General features: G+C 40.7%; 2 protein-coding genes across 3 annotated transcripts in view; both read right to left on the reverse strand.

The window, feature by feature from the left end:
* Positions 1-678, reverse strand: part of ano10b (anoctamin 10b) — a 54,433-nt gene extending 53,755 nt beyond the window's left edge. For both annotated transcript variants that reach the window (XM_041795445.1, XM_041795444.1), the window contains exon 1: positions 565-678. The gene's annotated coding sequence lies outside the window, so the exon portion shown is untranslated. The remainder of the gene's footprint in view (positions 1-564) is intronic.
* A 15,581-nt stretch (positions 679-16,259) lies between these two features.
* Positions 16,260-16,795, reverse strand: part of fa2h (fatty acid 2-hydroxylase) — a 47,112-nt gene continuing 46,576 nt past the window's right edge. Inside the window, exons 6-7 of the mRNA XM_041794831.1 lie at positions 16,474-16,726; positions 16,260-16,331 (exon numbers count right to left, since the gene is read on the reverse strand). Of these exons, the coding sequence (XP_041650765.1) occupies positions 16,264-16,331; positions 16,474-16,726 (321 nt within the window). The 3' untranslated portion in view covers positions 16,260-16,263. The remainder of the gene's footprint in view (positions 16,332-16,473; positions 16,727-16,795) is intronic.

Consider the following 16,795-nt stretch of genomic DNA (forward strand, 5'->3'; position numbering starts at 1 on the left):
AAAGAGTTAAACCTCCAAAATGACAACAAAATAAGATGAGATAGTAAAGATACGCTAACATAACATTAATAATGACCACAACAGGGGAAAATGACTCTTGACAACATGTTTATACCCTGATGTTTATACCTTGATGATGATATCTTATAAATTATGCCACTTTGTACAGTTGGTCCTGTTTCTGTTTTTCTTTAAAACACAAGCATTTTGAAAAGAGAATGACAAACAGAGCTACTTCTTCTTTGGTATATATAAGGCTTGCTGGTATGGGTGTAGAGCATTTACTGTGTTACAGATTTTAATAGGTAGTGACAAAGTGGCTTGTATAAGAACCTAGGCGTCATGACAATTGTAAAGACCTGGATGATTTGGACATCTATGTTTCATTCATGTAAATATTAATGAATCCGATGAGTTTTACTTCTAATTAGCTTGAAGCAACAAAAGCACAGACAGACACACATACACACCCACACTCACGAAAACAAAATCTATTTAGTTCTCTAAAACAGAAACACTGACAAGCAAAGAGAATATATGTTAACCAAATGTGTGCACACTTACCTTGCTGCACTGCCTAGTTCCTTTTTAATGTCTATGAAAGTTGTTTGTGTGCCTGTATTGAAGGAATGCAGAGAAACTTCCGAGACTGTAGGGTGTGGAGATGTTGGGTTTACATGCAGACTCCTCCTTCCTCCTTCCTGCCTGCTCTCTGCTGCAGGCACCCCAGGGTCCTACTGCTCCTCTAGTCTATTGTGTATGTGTACAGTGCAGGGTAGGAAATTAACTTTCCTGGATACCTGCCACCGTGATCGGTCGATTGAAAAACCTACAAGCCACTCACTTTTTCTAACAAACAGCATAATGTAATGACATGTAATTCAGTAATCAAGGTGTAAATTATTCAAGTTATAGTCTATCTCCACTGCATTTTCCTGCATTATGTGTCAGACTTGCCAGAATTAGATATTTTGTGTGCAACCTCACACCTTATTTTACTATCTTGGACTTAACAACAGTTTCTGCTGTTTACCACCACAAAATCATTCTTCTACATTGCTTTTACTTAACTGCCCTAGTGGCTGGTAGTTTAAGCAAATTCACCTGACAATGCCCCAAATACCCACATTTGGCTGGTGATGGGTGCTAATTTCCCAACCTGGTACAGTGTATATGTGAGTGGATTGGGGGGGGGGGGGGGGTGTCATTTATATCCCCACTATTCCACAGAGTAATAACTGAAAAAAAGCATTCAAGACTACCTCCACAATTTCACTCCTCCTCAAACTAAGGAGTGAAAAATGAGGATGTGATCCAGTCTCCCCTGATGATGGCAAGGAGAGCAATAATGGTGAAATGGATTAATAGATGACCCTCCAACTGTTACTATGTCTCTGATCTCAGAGGTTGTTACCTTGGTTAAAGCTTGGACACTATGTTGATGGAAGGACTCATCTTTTTCTGCAGAAATGGAAGAAGCCACTGGAACGGTTGGGACTTGACTATAATTTGGAGCTTGATAAATGATTTAGTGGACAACTACAGCATTTTTGGATTTTGAATAATGGACATGAGAGTGTCTGAACCCCACAATTTTGGTTTCTTTGCAAGTACAGTGTCTTGTCTGATTTTCTTATCTATGTATCAAAAAGTCTTAGTTTAAGTATTATCCAGTCTTGTACCTTTGTTGTTTGTTTGTGTGTTTAAGCTGTTTGGTTAAAAAAAATCAATAAACAGAATTTACAAAAATAAATAAATAAAAAATAATCACAAAAACATTCGCTCACAGAATAGAAAAAAATCATCCCATAATCCACCCTGATCAGACCTCTTTCATCAAAGGCAGATATTCAGCCACAAACACAACATACACCATCCATCATCATCACACTTAATGCAGAAAAAGCATTTGATAAAGTTAACTTGTCATTTCTCATCTCCACAATGCAAAAGTTTGGCTTTGGGGAACCATTTATTGGTTGGATCAAATTTTTTTACACTGCACCTTCAGCCACTGTTATCACAAATGGACTAACCTAACAACTATTCACACTGCACAGGGGGTCTAGGCAAGGATGCCCACTCTCTCCCTCACTATTCACCATCTTCATAGAACCTTTAGCTGTAGCCATCCATCAGAACACGAACATCCATGGAATCAAACCACCATCATAAAATCAGTTTATATGCCAAAGACATACTACTCTTTTTACAGAAGCCATATTTTATCACTACAGGAAAAAATTAAAACCATAGAAACATACTCAAAGATTTCCTACTCCATAAACTGCCACAATTCTTCAATCCCTCCGCTTCATAGTAACAGCTGGGATGTGGCAGCCCACACACCACCCATTCCCATCACATATTTAGGTATTCACATTTCCTCCAGGTCGTTCACTCTCAATTACACCCCATTACTCAAAACAATAACTGACATTCTTCTCCGTTAGATTAACTTACCACTTTCATTAATTTGCAGAAAAGCATCAATAAAAATGACAATATTACTAAAATAAATGATCGCTTAACTATGATTCCATCCCATCCCACTTCTTCATGGTTGAAATCTCTAGACTCTGTCATCAATAAATACTATTGGAAAAACAAAACACCCAGAATCAAATTAACAAGCACAAGAACTGTCACAGCTCTGGCTGCCTCCTGTTTTTCTGCCTCTTTTGTGTCCCCTCCCCCAGTCTACCTCTGAGTGTTTGTGTGCCACACCCTCAAACTACCTGCAATCAGGCACCTGGCTGTATCACCTGGATCACTCATCTGCCTCAGTATAAGAAGCCTGGTTTCAGCTCTACTCATCGCCAGATTATTACATCTAATCCATGGTATCGTTTGTCGGCTGCTCTGTGCAATTTCAGTCCAAAGTATCTTCTGCTTGAGTATTCTTTACCAGTGTTTCCAAAAGCCTTTTTCTCTGTGTTCAGATTCTGCTAATTTAGCCATTGAAACAACTCCTCCAGTAACCTGGGTACGGAAAGAAGACAGGACCAGAATTCACCCGTCTCCTCAGATACTCAAACCAACCAGCCAGCCTACAACTCTGCAAACAATAAATCTCCTTCAAACTGTTCACCTCGTCTGTCTGCCTCTGGGTCCGACAACATACTTCCACACCAAACAAGAAGGACTTTCAGCACCAAATTTTCATCAATACTTCATAGCAACTCAACTACAGTACATATTTAAATGGATCCACCCCAACAGTCAGACATTTTCTGGTTAGACATTGAACAGACAGCATGTAACAACATTTCCATCTCAGATCTACCATTCATCAGCCCATCTATCAAACACCCCTGTTTTAAAACATTAACAATATCATCAGCTTTGCCAGCCAGGTGGGGTTTCCTCAAAATCACAAACTCTTCTCTAGCACCATGTAAACTCATCCCCATCTGGAACAACCCTGACTTTTTCAGCAACAACAAAAAAAAAAAAAAAAAGAAAACACTTCACCTCCGCTCATGGTCAGACAAAGGCATCATACACTCACAGCATATCTTTCAAAACAATAAACTGGTTTTATTTTCCCCTAACAGCCCTGACTATCGCCAAGAAAACCATACTCATCAACTGGAAATTCAAGAAAAATACAAACACCACCCACTGGAACATTTAATCCTAGAACACATCTCCCTGGAAAACTCATCCACCACCACTCAACTCTCAGCAGCAGAACCCCTCTCTGTTTCGTCCCCTCTCCTTAACTTTCTGAAATATCAAAATATCAGTTCTTACTGTCAATTCAGTCACATCAACCTCACAGATTGATTGTTGTAATCAATATTAAGGACATTATCATTGTTAATATTATTATTATTAATAGTGTATTTACTATTATGATAATTATTAGTGTTATTATTACTGTCCTGAGAATCATAAGTATGATACTTTTTCACTTGCCTGAGAACCAATTCCCCCACAACACACACACACACACACACCCACACACACAAAAGAGAAATTTCTTATTAATGTATCTACAATTGTGAAGTAAAAGAGACACTCAAAAACATGACCAGTGTTTAAAATATGAACACTAACTGCCCCAGATTTAAATGATGGAATTATTATGATTATTTACATAATAATCAATACTAATCATAACCACTAATAGTAATCACCATTGCCATTTTTTTCTGTTATACTCATCACCCCACTTTAAGCCCTCAGTCACCTCTACTACCTCCTCTATAGTAAGTGCAATATCTAGCCATGATTATTGGTATAGCCATGATTATTGTTGTATACAGTTCACGGATTATTACTGCTGCTGCAACAGCTTTCACTCACTCCATCCCATGCATTTAATAACTTACACCACAACTGCTATTACTTTTTTCCCTTCTCATAACTAACTGTAATTATAATTAACTATTGATTGGTGCTGTTACTCAATTAAAACAAATTAGTCAAGTTAATTACATCACTACCCTGTGATTAATCATGACTAATCACAGCATTTTCATATTTTTACTATATTTTTAGGTTTTTAGTAGTGCTATCAAACGATTAAAATTTTAAATCAGATTAATCATAGGGTTGCTGTGGATTAATTTCGATTAATCATCATTAAATTTCATTCATTTTAATCTACTGTATATTAATCATGTTTCATTTTGCTTAAGCAAACAAACTCAAGAAAGAAGGGAATATACAGTGCTTAACAAATTTATTAGACCACCTGTCATATTTGACTCAAAGACCATCAGGCCATCAGCTGGCTCACTGGGCTTCTCTGAGAAGTCAGAGGTTAATCAAGCATAACATTCAACCACTAAAACTCATTTTTCTGTTCAGGAATGCAAGTAAATAACTATAATTTGACATATTCATCAAGAAATATTGGAAAATGGAAAATTCATGGATAACAATAATAATTATATTTTAGCATTAAAAATACCATTTTGGGTTAAAGAGCTTCTACATATTGGTGTATTAACCATTGCAGAAACATAAAAAATGATTTTGGTAATTACAAATGCTGTTAATTTAGGGCAGCTGTGGCATAAACCTTACTTTGGGTGGTGGTCTAATAAATTTGTTAAGCACTATACATGCTATATATGCTATTCAGTAACAAATTCAACTGGGCCAGATTTTTTAATAAAGAAATGCAGCCGAGCCAGACATGTTTGGCACCCAGTAAGCAGCTGGTAATGTCAAATTTCGTAACAATACATGTCAATTTGATGAAAAATATTCACATGCTAGCAGAATCCCCAACGAACGTCTGCTTCGCGTTAATGTGGTATTTTAAGCTGGAAGTGCTTCGGTGAAAAGAAAACTCCTTCGAGCAGAATGTGTATAATACTTAATGTTGGTCGACTGTTCTATCTTGTTTTTTTTTTGCACTCAAATTTCCCATCGAGAGGGCCAAACATGCTGTTTAGCATCTTCCATATTGAGTTGGGTGGCCACTACCGGATCGATGACCCATTTGCACATGCACGGCGGCATGCTCGATGGTAACCCTACTTGGACAAATTGCCCAAAATGCATTGCCAGAGACGTTTCAGGGATTTGAGTCATTCTGCGCTGTAGATGGGTTAATTGGGTTAAAATTTTTAATCAGATTACTCATGATGATGGATTAATGACCAATAATGCGTTGATTTTGACAGCCCTAGTTTTTAGATTTTTAAATGTTGTTATTGTCAAGTGTTGTGTATTTTTATTCTTTCAATTCTATGTACAGCACATTGAAAGTTCTGATCTGAGTACTTATCAGTACCATTATAGATACTGTCTAAAGTTTGGTAGAGAAACAAAATAAGGGCAAATATTTAATCAAGTGGTCTTAGCTGGGTAGCATAAAAGCTATAATTCAGTCTGTCACATCTATTGTATAACCCTCAAATATAGACACATTCACACTGTATTTATTGACTTTTCTCATCAAAAACAAAATGTTCCTATTTTTATGTGACATTCGAACACATCAAAACATAGAATACAGTCGTCTAATTTATTTACTGAGGTTACCTTAACACATCATATTTTCCATCTTTAGCGCGTGAAGTTCACTAATTAACCACAATTTTGCCAATTATAATGCAGATTTATAAACTGGATTAATATTGTCAAAAAACAGGATTTGCTACAAAGTTTTGGAGTACTTTTCAGCATTTATCTATTGTCAAATGTCAATGTGCCCAAGCGCCACAGAGCTGGTCTGTGACAAAGTCTTTGTAGAGAGAGCCGGGTCTTCACACTCTCCCTGAGCCAGTAACAATCACAGGCGGCTGTCCCTGTGACACTTCTGGTCCCACAGTGTCATGTTGTGGGCTTGGTGGAGGTGCAATTGCAGCGACAGCAGGTGGGTCCTCTGCTGTGGAGTCTGAGACATAGGTCTCAGGTGTCTGGAGTAGGTGGTGCCTGTTTCTGACATATATAGCATCTCCAGCCTTGACCTGGTAACTGTTGGGTTGTTGTGCTTTCCCTAGTACTGTTGCCAGCCTGTCGTGTCCTCTCTGTGTCTGCAGTCTCACTGTCTGCCCAGCTCGCAGTGGAGCCAGTGGCCTAGCTGATTTGTCGTAGTAGGCTTTTCCTCTCTGTCTTGCCTGTGTCAGGGCCATTTGGACCTGTGCCTCCACTTTGGGTGAGTACATGGCTTTGGTCATGGGAATGAAACGTATTGGGCCAGCCTGCAGCAATGACCTCAGAGAGACGCCGGCACACAGGATCAGCCAACGTATCACGCTTCAGTTCCTCAACCCTGTGCGAGGAGAGGATGTCCATCACCATGACCTCATACTCCTCCATTTCCTCGGCCTGGTTGGTGGAGGGCAGATGTGTGCGGGAGAGAGCATCAGCGACGTAGAGCTCCCTGCCTTTCTTATAGATGATGCTGAGGTTGTAACACTGCAGCCGGAGCATCATTCTTTGGATGCGCGCAGAGGCCATGTGTAGTGGCTTCTGTAGTATGGTGATGAGTGGCTGTTGGTCAGTCTCAACAGTCACAGCCCAGCCATATATGTAGTGATGGAGTTTTGTGCAGGCATAGACGAGGGCCAGGAGCTCTATTTCAATTTGAGAGTAGCGTGATTCAGTCTCTGTGAGGGCCCTCGAAGAAAAAGCCACCAGCCTGTAGCTTTGAAGGCAGACAGTGCCCAGACCGTGCTGTGAGACATCAGCTGACAGCACTACAGGTAGGTGCACATCAAAGTACTGCAGCACCGGGGGGCCAGCGATAAGGTCTTTGTGTTTGGTGAATGCTGCTGTGTGGAGCTCCAGCCAGCACCAGTTCACATCCTGGTGCTACAGCTCGCACAGCGGTGCCATGATCTCGCTGTAGGCTGGTATGAATTTGGCCAAGTCATGCCCCGGAACCTTTGGAGGCTGCACTTGTCCTCCGGCAGGGGGATCAGACAGACGGCAGCAGTCTTGGCAGGATTGGGTTTAACGCCCTGGTTGGTGAGCAGGTGACCGACATAAGAAACCTCCGTGACCCTGAAACGGCACTTTTCAGGGTTGAGTCTGAGATTGACAGCCTGTATTCTGTCCATGACTTGGTGGAGACATAGATCATGCTTCTCTCTCGAGCGGCCCCACACCAAGATGTCATCGATTACAATTGCACATGGCTGTCCTTTGAAAAGCTGCTCCGTGCACCTCTGGACAACCTCACTCCCCGTGGTGATGCCATAGGGCATTCGTAGGAAGGCATAGCGGCCCACAGGAGTCATGAAGGTGGTGGAGTTTTGAGGACTCCTTGCTGAGCGGCACCTGCCAGAAGCCACACTTAGCATCCAGAATGCTGAACATTTTGGCGTCTGGCATGTCAGCGATCACCTCTTCCACGGTTTTCAGCGGGTGGTGGGGTCTGAGGAGGGCTTTGTTGAGGTTGACGGGGTCTATGCATAGTCTGATGCTACCGTCTCTTTTGCTCGCAGCCACCATGGCTGAAACCCATTCAGTGGGCTCCTGAATCGGCGTGATGACTCCCAGCTTGGTCATTCTGTGCAGTTCTGCCACAATTCTGTCCTTCATGGCCAGTGGCACCCGTCTTGGAGCGCATACAGTGGGGTGCACGGTGTCATCCAGGCGCATGTGATACACCACAGGCAGCTTGCCAATGGTGCTGGTGTCAAATAGGTCCTTGTACTCTGTCAGCTCTGGCACCTCCTGCTGGACGACGGCATGCACCTCTGGTCCAAAAGTCACATAACCAAGTCTAACACTGTCCCTGAGACCCAGTAGCGGCTTGACATTTCTGTCCACAACTTGGAATCGCAGCATACTGCAACCAAAGTTCACATCTGCTGCACCAAGAGTCTGGATTATGTGACCTCCATAAGCTACAAGATTTGCTCTTTTGTTGAGATTGATGTGAGCAGTAGGATCAATGTGTTGTAGCAGGGCCCTGGATATTACGTTGCATTTGGCCCCAGTGTCAGTCTTCACAGTCAGTTGTTTGCCAGTGTGGCATGTAGACAGTTCAGCAAACCTTTCATCTTGCTCATGCACATCCACTGGCTTGTCTATGCTCTCACAGTAAAACATTTCTACAGTCTCTCAGCGAAAGACGTCAGTTGGCTCTTGTGTTGGCTGCATGTTTAGCTCACTTGTGTGTATCTGCCCCTGTGTGCAGTGTGGGGCGGAACCTGTCCTGGTCTGTTGGTGGCAAATGGTTTACCTGATCTGTAGCATCTCGAGAAGTGGTTCATTTTTCCACAAGTGTTACAGTGCTTGTTGAAAGCTGGACATCGGTTTCAATCAGGTGCGTGCTGGCCACTGCAGTTTGTGCATGGGTTGAATTGCACTGTGCACACCTCTGCTTCCTTTTTCAGTTCTCTGTTGCCCTTCTCAGATAGTTCATGTAGCATGCAGATTTCAATGGCTGAATTTAGTGTCAGCTTCTTCTCCTTCAAAAGCTGCGCACGAACAGCGTCACTGTGAATACCACAGACCAAACGGTCTCTGATCAGTTCATCATGTAGTGTGCCAAAGTCACATTTCTTGGCCATCACTTTCAACGTGGAAACATAAGACTGGATAGACTCGTGCTGTTTCTGGTCAGTTGTGTTAAATGCATGTCTATCCATAATTACGTTCTTAACTGGCAGGCATAGTTCTTCAAATTTCTTTACCAGGACGGCAGGGTCCTCGCAATCCTCATCGTCCGCAAAATCAAACGTGTCATATTTATCCAGTGCCTCTGGACCGGCAAGGTTGAGAAATGTGTAGGCTTTCCCTTTCTCACTAGCTGTTGCTAGCCCGGCATTGCTATAGATGTGCCACTCCCACTTAAACTTCTCCCAATTGTGAGCGATATTCTCATTAAAGACGAGTGGGTCAATCCGGCGGAGTCCTTGTGCAATCTTCGGTTAGGTCCGGCTCACTTCTGACATCATGTAGATGTGCATGAATGAGGAAGGCTGCAGACAGTCAATGTGTAACACACGTTAGCCTCTTTTTATTAGCCATGAACCGGTAATAACAACAACCAGTTGAATTCTGTATGCCCCAGCATTCCCTGTGCCCACTGATGTCATCGCGCTGTAGCAGTAACTATGGAGATTATCAACACAGTCTACAGTATATATGTGTTCACTGCCTTCATGTGCATTGGAACAACACAAAAAATCCGAAGAAAAAAGACAAATTGACAAAATTTTACACAAAACTCAAAAAATGGGCCAGACAAAATTGTTGGCACCCTCAACTTAATATTTAGTTGGACACCCTTGGAAAAAAAATAACTGAAACTAGTCGCTTCCTATAACCATCAGCAAGTTTCTTACACCTCTCAACTGGAATTTTGGACCACACTTCTTTTGCAAACTGCTCCAGGTCTCTCAGATTTGAAGAGTGCTTCTTGCAACAGCAGTTCTGAGATCTTCTCCATAGGTGTTCAATGGGATTCAGATCCAGACTCATTGCTGGCCACTTCAACTCTCCAGCGCTTTGTTTCCAACCATTTCTTGGTGTTTTTTGAGGTTTGTTTTGAGTCGTTGTCATGCTGGAACACCCATTACCTCTGACACAGACCCAGCTTTCTGACACTAGGCCCTACACTGCGGCCCATAATTTTTTGATAGTCTTCAGATTTCATGATTCCTTGCACACAGTCAAGGCAGCCTGTGCCAGAGGCAGCAAAACAATCCCAAAACATCTTTGAACCTCCACCATGTTTGACTGTAGATACTGTGTTCTTTTCTTTGTAGGCCTCATTCCGTTCTCTGTAAACAGTAGAATGACGTGCTTTTCCAAAAAGCTTTACCTTAGTCTCATCTGTCCACAAAATGTTCTCCCAGAAGGATTGAGGCTGACTCAGATACATTTTTGCAAACTCCAGTCTGGCTTTTTTAGGTCTCTTTGTCAGCAGTGGGGTTCTCCTCGGTCTCCTGCCATAGCGCTTCATCTCATTCAGATGACCACGTATGGTCCGAGCTGACACTTTTGCACCCTGAGTCTGCAGGACAGCCTGAATTTGTGTGGAAGCTGACTAAGGATGTTTATTCACCATTCCAACTATCCTGCGTTGCATTCTTTTGTCAATTTTTCTCTTCTATCCATGTCCAGGGAGATTAGCCACAGTTCCATGGGTTAAAAACTTCTAGAGTATATTACACACAGTGGACAAATGAATTTCTAGATCTCTGGAGATGGTCTTGAAACCTTGGGATTGTTCATATTTTTCTACAATTTTGCTTCTTAAGTCCTCAGACAATTCTGGGCTCTTCTTTCTCTTCTCCATGCTTGGTGTGACACACACAGGCACACAACACAAAGTTTGAATCAACTTTTAGACTGGCTAACTGGCTTCAGGTGTGATTTCTAGATTTCCAGCACCTGTTACTGCCACAGGTGAGTTTAAATGAGCATCACGTTTGAAATAAAATGATTTACCCACAGTTTTGAATGGGTACCGATAATGTTGTCTGGCCCATTTTTTTTGAGTTTTGTGTAAAATTATATCAATTTGGTCTTTTTTCTTCAGATTTTTTGTGTTGTTCCAATGCACATAAAGGCAATAAACACATGTATACCAAAAACATTTGTGATTGCAACAATTTCTGGGAGAAATGGTGTATTTTCTGGAAAAATTCCAGGAGTGCCAATACTTTCGTCCATGACTGTAAATGTATCACCATTTCTTCACATACCATGAAGTTCTGTTTCATTCTTTTATTTGTTGCATGTATGTCTGTTGTAACTTTTATCCTGATATTATGCTGCGCTATTGGTCAAAGCTCAGTTATTTTGTTATGTCTGTTCGAATAAATTGGATGACTATGTATTGACATACAGTCGCTGGAAAAAGTATGTGAACTCTTTGAGATTTCTTGGATTTCTGCATAAATTGGTCATCAAATGTGTTCCGATCTTCCTCTAATTCACAACAATAGACAAACACAGTCTGCTTAAACTAATACTGCACAAAAAATTATATGTTTTCATGTTTTTATTGAACAAAACATGTAAACATTCACAGTGCAGGGTGGAAAAAGTATGAGAACTCCTAGGCTAATGACTGGTTGACCCTCCTTTGGCAGCAATAACCTCAACCAAACGTTTCCTGTAGTTGCAGATCAGACCTGCACAACGGTCAGGAGGAATTCTGGACCATTCCTCTTTACAAAACTGTTTCAGTTCAGCAATATTATTCGGATGTCTGGTGTGAATCGCTCTCTTGAGGTCATGCCACAGCATCTCAATTGAGTTGAGGTCAGGACTCTGACTGGGCCACTCCAGAAGGCGTATTTTCTTCTTCTTTCTTTCTTGAAGCCATTCTGTTGTTGATTTACTTCTATGCTTTGGGTCGATGTCCTGTTGCATCACCCATCCTCTGTTGAGCTTCAGTTGGCGGACAGATGGTCTTAAGTTTTCCTGTAAAATGTCTTGATAAAATTGGGAATTAATTTTTCCATCTATGACAGCAATCCGCCCAGGCCCTGAGGCAGCAAAGCAGCCCCAAACCATGATGGCCCCTCCACCATATTTCACAGTTGGGATGAGGTTTTGATGTTGGTGTGCTGTGCCTTTTTTTCTCCGCACATAGCGTTGTGCGTTCCTTCCAAACAACTCAATTTTGGTTTCATCAATGGACAGAATATTTTGCCAGTAGTGCTGTGGAACATCCAGGTGCTCTTTTGCTCTTGTGCAGAAATGTGTTTTTTGCACAGCAGTGGCTTCCTCCGTGGTGTCCCCCCATGAATTCCATTCTTGTTTAATGTTTTACTTACTGTAGATTTGTCAACACAAATGTTAGCATGTGCCAGAGATTTCTGTAAGTCTTTAGCTGACACTCTAGGAGTCTTCTTCACCTCATTGAGCATTCTGCGCTGTGCTCTTGCAGTCATCTTTACAGGACAACCACGCCTAGGGAGAGTAGCCACAGTGCTGAACCTTCTCCATTTGTAGACTGTCTTACCGTGAACACATGAACATCAAGGCTTTTAGAGATACTTTTGTAACCCTTTCCAGCTTCATGCAAGTCAACAATTTTTGATCGTAGGTCTTCTGAGAGCTCTTTTGTGCCAGGCATGGTCCACATCAGGCAATGCTTCTTGAGAACAGCAAATTCAAAACTGGTGTGTGTTTTTTACAGGGCAGGACAACTTTAACCAACACATCCAATCTCATCACATTGACTGGACTCCAGGTTGGCTGAATCCAGGCTCCAAATAGCTCTTGGAGAAGTCCTTAGCCTAGGGGTTCACATACTTTTTCCACCCTGCACTGTGAATGTTTACATGTTTTGTTCAATAAAAACATGAAAACATATAATTTTTTGTGCGGTATTAGTTTAAGCAGACTATGTTTGTCTATTGTTGTGAATTAGAGGAAGATCGGAACACATTTGATGACCAATCTATGCAGAAATCCAAGAAATCTCAAAGAGTTCACATACTTTTTCTAGCGACTGTATTTCAAATAAAGTACCAAAAAAAAATAAATAAATAAAACAAACAAACAAAAAAACAAAAAAAAAAACCCAACAACTAAAGACTTGGTGCACTGGTGTAAAGACAGTTCATTACTGCATTTACCCACAATTTTTGTTTTATCTTAAGTAACTTTCACCAGCTTTTTAAAAAGAAAATTGCTGTTAAGCAGACCAGAGTTTGTCTCCTCACTCATCACTGCTGGCTGTGTCTGACCTGCCTCTCACCCTTTTACCCCCAGGCACGTAAACATTCGTGCTGGAGGACCATGGGAGCAAGTTATGGTCAGACTTATTCATATGATTAAATTGTTTTTTTTTTTTGTTTTTTTTTTATCACGTTAAGGTTTTGAGATTAATCACAAGTGTTAACGTGTTAATGTAATATATATACATACATACATACATACATACCAATATATACATACATATATACACTATATTGCCAAAAGTATTCGCTCACCTGCCTTGACTTGCATATGAGCTTAAGTGACATCCGATCAAGCTTTACGACTGAGTAGGAGGAGGAGTGTGTTTATGGGAATTTTTGAGCATTCTTCCAGAAGCGCATTTGTGAGGTCACACACTGATGTTGGACGAGAAGGCCTGGCTCTCAGTCTCCACTCTAATTCATCCCAAAGGTGTTCTATCAGGTTGAGGTCAGAAATCTGTGAAGACCAGTCAACTTCATCCACACCAAACTCTGTCATCCATGTCTTTATGGACCTTGCTTTGTGCACTGGTGCACAGTCACGTTGGAACAGGAAGGGGCCATCCCCAAACTGTTCCCACAAAGTTGGGAGCATGGAATTGTCCAAAATCTCTTGGCATGCTGAAGCCTTAAGAGTTCCTTTCACAGGAACTTTACACTTGGCAGATTGCAGTCAGACAAGTACCGTTCTCCTGGCAACCACCAAACCTGGACTCGTTCATCAGATTGCCAGATGGAAAAGCGCAATTTGTCACTCCAGAGAACGTGTCTCAACTGCTCTAGAGTCCAGCGATGGTGTGCTAAAGCACCACTGTATCTGATGCTTTGCATTGCACTTGGTTATACATGGCTTGGATGAAGCTGCTCAGCCATGGAAACCCATTCCATGAAGCTCTCTATGCACTGTTCTTGAGCTAATCTTGAGGTCACATTAAGTTTGGAGGTCTGTAGTGATGGACTCTGCAGAAAGTTGGTGACCTCTGCCTACTATGCGCCACAGCATCCACTGACATTGCTCTGTCATTTTACATGGCCTACCACTTTGTGGCTGAGTTGCTGTCATTCCCAATTGCTTCCACTTTGTTATAATACCACTGACAGTTGACTGTGGAATATTTAGGAGTGAGGAAATTTCACCACTGGACTTGTTGCACAGGTGGCATCCTATTACAGTACCATGCTGGAATTCACTGAGCTCCTGAGAGCGACCTTTTCTTTCACAAATGCTTGTAGAAACAGTCTGCATGCCTAGGTGCTTGATTTTAAACATGTGGCCATGGAAGCGATTGGAACACCTGCTTTCAATTATTTGGATGGGTGAGTGAATACTCTTGGCAATATGGAGTGTGTATATATACACATATAGTTTATATATATATACACAGATTTGGAGAGAGAGAATTTTCTTAATGTTTTATTTTTAACTCTTAAAAACTGTAAGAATATTCAGAAATAGATTTTGCATCAAAATTTACATTTGCAACGATCAATGTACATACACATTATGCAAGTGTGAGTTCATCTTCAACAACAGATAAGTTGATAAAATATCATTTACTATGCTCTTCCTTCATTTAAGAGGTTTAAATTAAATTTCAGTGTTATTTGTTAGAAGGCACATTTAGAGGATCTGCCAGTCAATATCAAGACCATATGTTGTCCGGTCAGATGGTTGTCCATCGTCATCCTCAGGGAATCTTCAGGGCCATATCAATGCTTTTAAAAAGTGGAGTAAACAAAATGTTTTTTATTTCATTTACTCATGAACTTAGTTCTGCTCAGTCTATATTAAGAGCCAAATTAACACTGAAAATATCTTTTTATACCTAAAAATAAATAAATAAATGTGTGCATGAGATCTTGACCCTGAAGAACCGACAGCAAGAGGTCTGACAGGCTGGCCTCATGCCTCTGTCACTCTGACATAACACAAATGTCCATCTAACTTTATACCTAAATACATTCTTATCCTTATCATTTGACCAGCAAGAAGATATCTTGTCTTGCAACTTAAAGCCTGAACAATTTGAGATTGTTTTCAAATCTTTTTCTTATAAAGCATCTTTCAATTTAGTTTTCTACATATTAGGAGTCATAAATCATGCCTGAAGAAGTTAATAAGGGAAATTTTACCAAAGACATGCAAATTCTGCATCTGATTCACATTGGTAAAACCTCACATTACATTACTTTCATTGTACAATACATTAAATGAGAGCAGTATAATTGTATCTTTGCAGCTTTTTTGCTGCTAATGAAATTGATTTTTAGATATTAAAAAAACAAAATGTTCACAGCTACTTCCAAATCAACAGGGAAAAAAATATTGGTCTTTTTTTTCTCAAAAAGCCTGCAGTCAAACATGGTCATGAGCATGACATGCCAGCTTTGCAGCTTATATCAGAATAATAGACGTGTTAAAGAAACAGACAGTGCAGAGTAAGTATAAAGAGGTTTTCCTGAGTTTTTTTTTTTTTTTAGCTGTGTGGTGGCTCTTCATCATCAGCCCTACATTCATTGACTCACACACCTTTGGTCACTTTATTAAATTCCTTCCTTTTCCATCTTTCCAATTAATCTGCCATCACTTTCTGCTCAGTTTCTCCCCCAATGAGAGTACTTGAGACTGCATGCTTATGAATGTGCCCACCAGATCTGTAGTTCCATGTGTGAAACAGGATTTTTTTTTTTTTTTTTTTTTTTTTTTTTTATGTAAATGTATGTTTTGGTTTTCTATTTATTTGTATTTAACAATCCTTTCCTTGGTACACTACCAAGGAGCTGATTACTGATTTTTATAAACTTTAAATATTATCATGTTGTCAGTACCCCTCAGGTGATTTGGCTGGTGCAGACATTAAGGAGAACAGCAGTAAGAGATGTTGATTTGATTATAAAAATTGGCAAAGAAGCCCTTGCAACTGCGCAGAATTGATAATACAGCAAGCTATAAGGCACAGGTACTAAGCAATGATGGATCATTGATTGAGAATCACAAACTTGAAGTTATTACTTTGATGTGACAGTTGTATTGAAGGGAACAAAAAAAAAAACTATTTTGAGGGTTATTAAAGGAGGACGACTTGTAGATTTGATGGTGCTTCGTAAGTACTACAGCCCTTTAAATAGGCCATTTTAAGTACTAGAATTTTTCATCTGGGATGACTGTGTTGAAGGGGTGGTCCCAGAATGTGGAGGTGATTCCAAAACCTGAAAGAGATTTATATATTAAAAAAAAAACGATTATATTGGTAACATGAGACAAAATCAGACAAACAGAAGAAAGGGGAATCGGACCTAAATGACTTGAATTTCTCCCTTTATCCACATCCCATGTATATCATATTTTTACCTGCTCTCTGGTGCTCAAAGTGATGCTTCACATGGTAGGCCTTCAAACTGTACATATAGGAGCCTTTCTTTGGCGAGCCATAGTGAAGGTAGTAATGGATCATGTCATAGACAACATAACCACACAGTCCTCCAACAAACACGGATATCCCAAGAACATCTGGGAGTGTGTTGCGTAGGATTGCATAGAAAGTTCCAACCACAAAAGATGCTAAGCCTGGAGGGAAGACCAGCCGAGAGCCATCAAATGGAGACTGTAGAAAAAACAAGTTTTTGTCATGATTAAACATGCTTCATGAGAAGTTTCCTATCTATCACCCCTA

Source organism: Cheilinus undulatus, linkage group 9 (genome assembly GCF_018320785.1).
Source record: "Cheilinus undulatus linkage group 9, ASM1832078v1, whole genome shotgun sequence".
NCBI classification, from domain to species: Eukaryota; Metazoa; Chordata; class Actinopteri; order Labriformes; family Labridae; genus Cheilinus; species Cheilinus undulatus.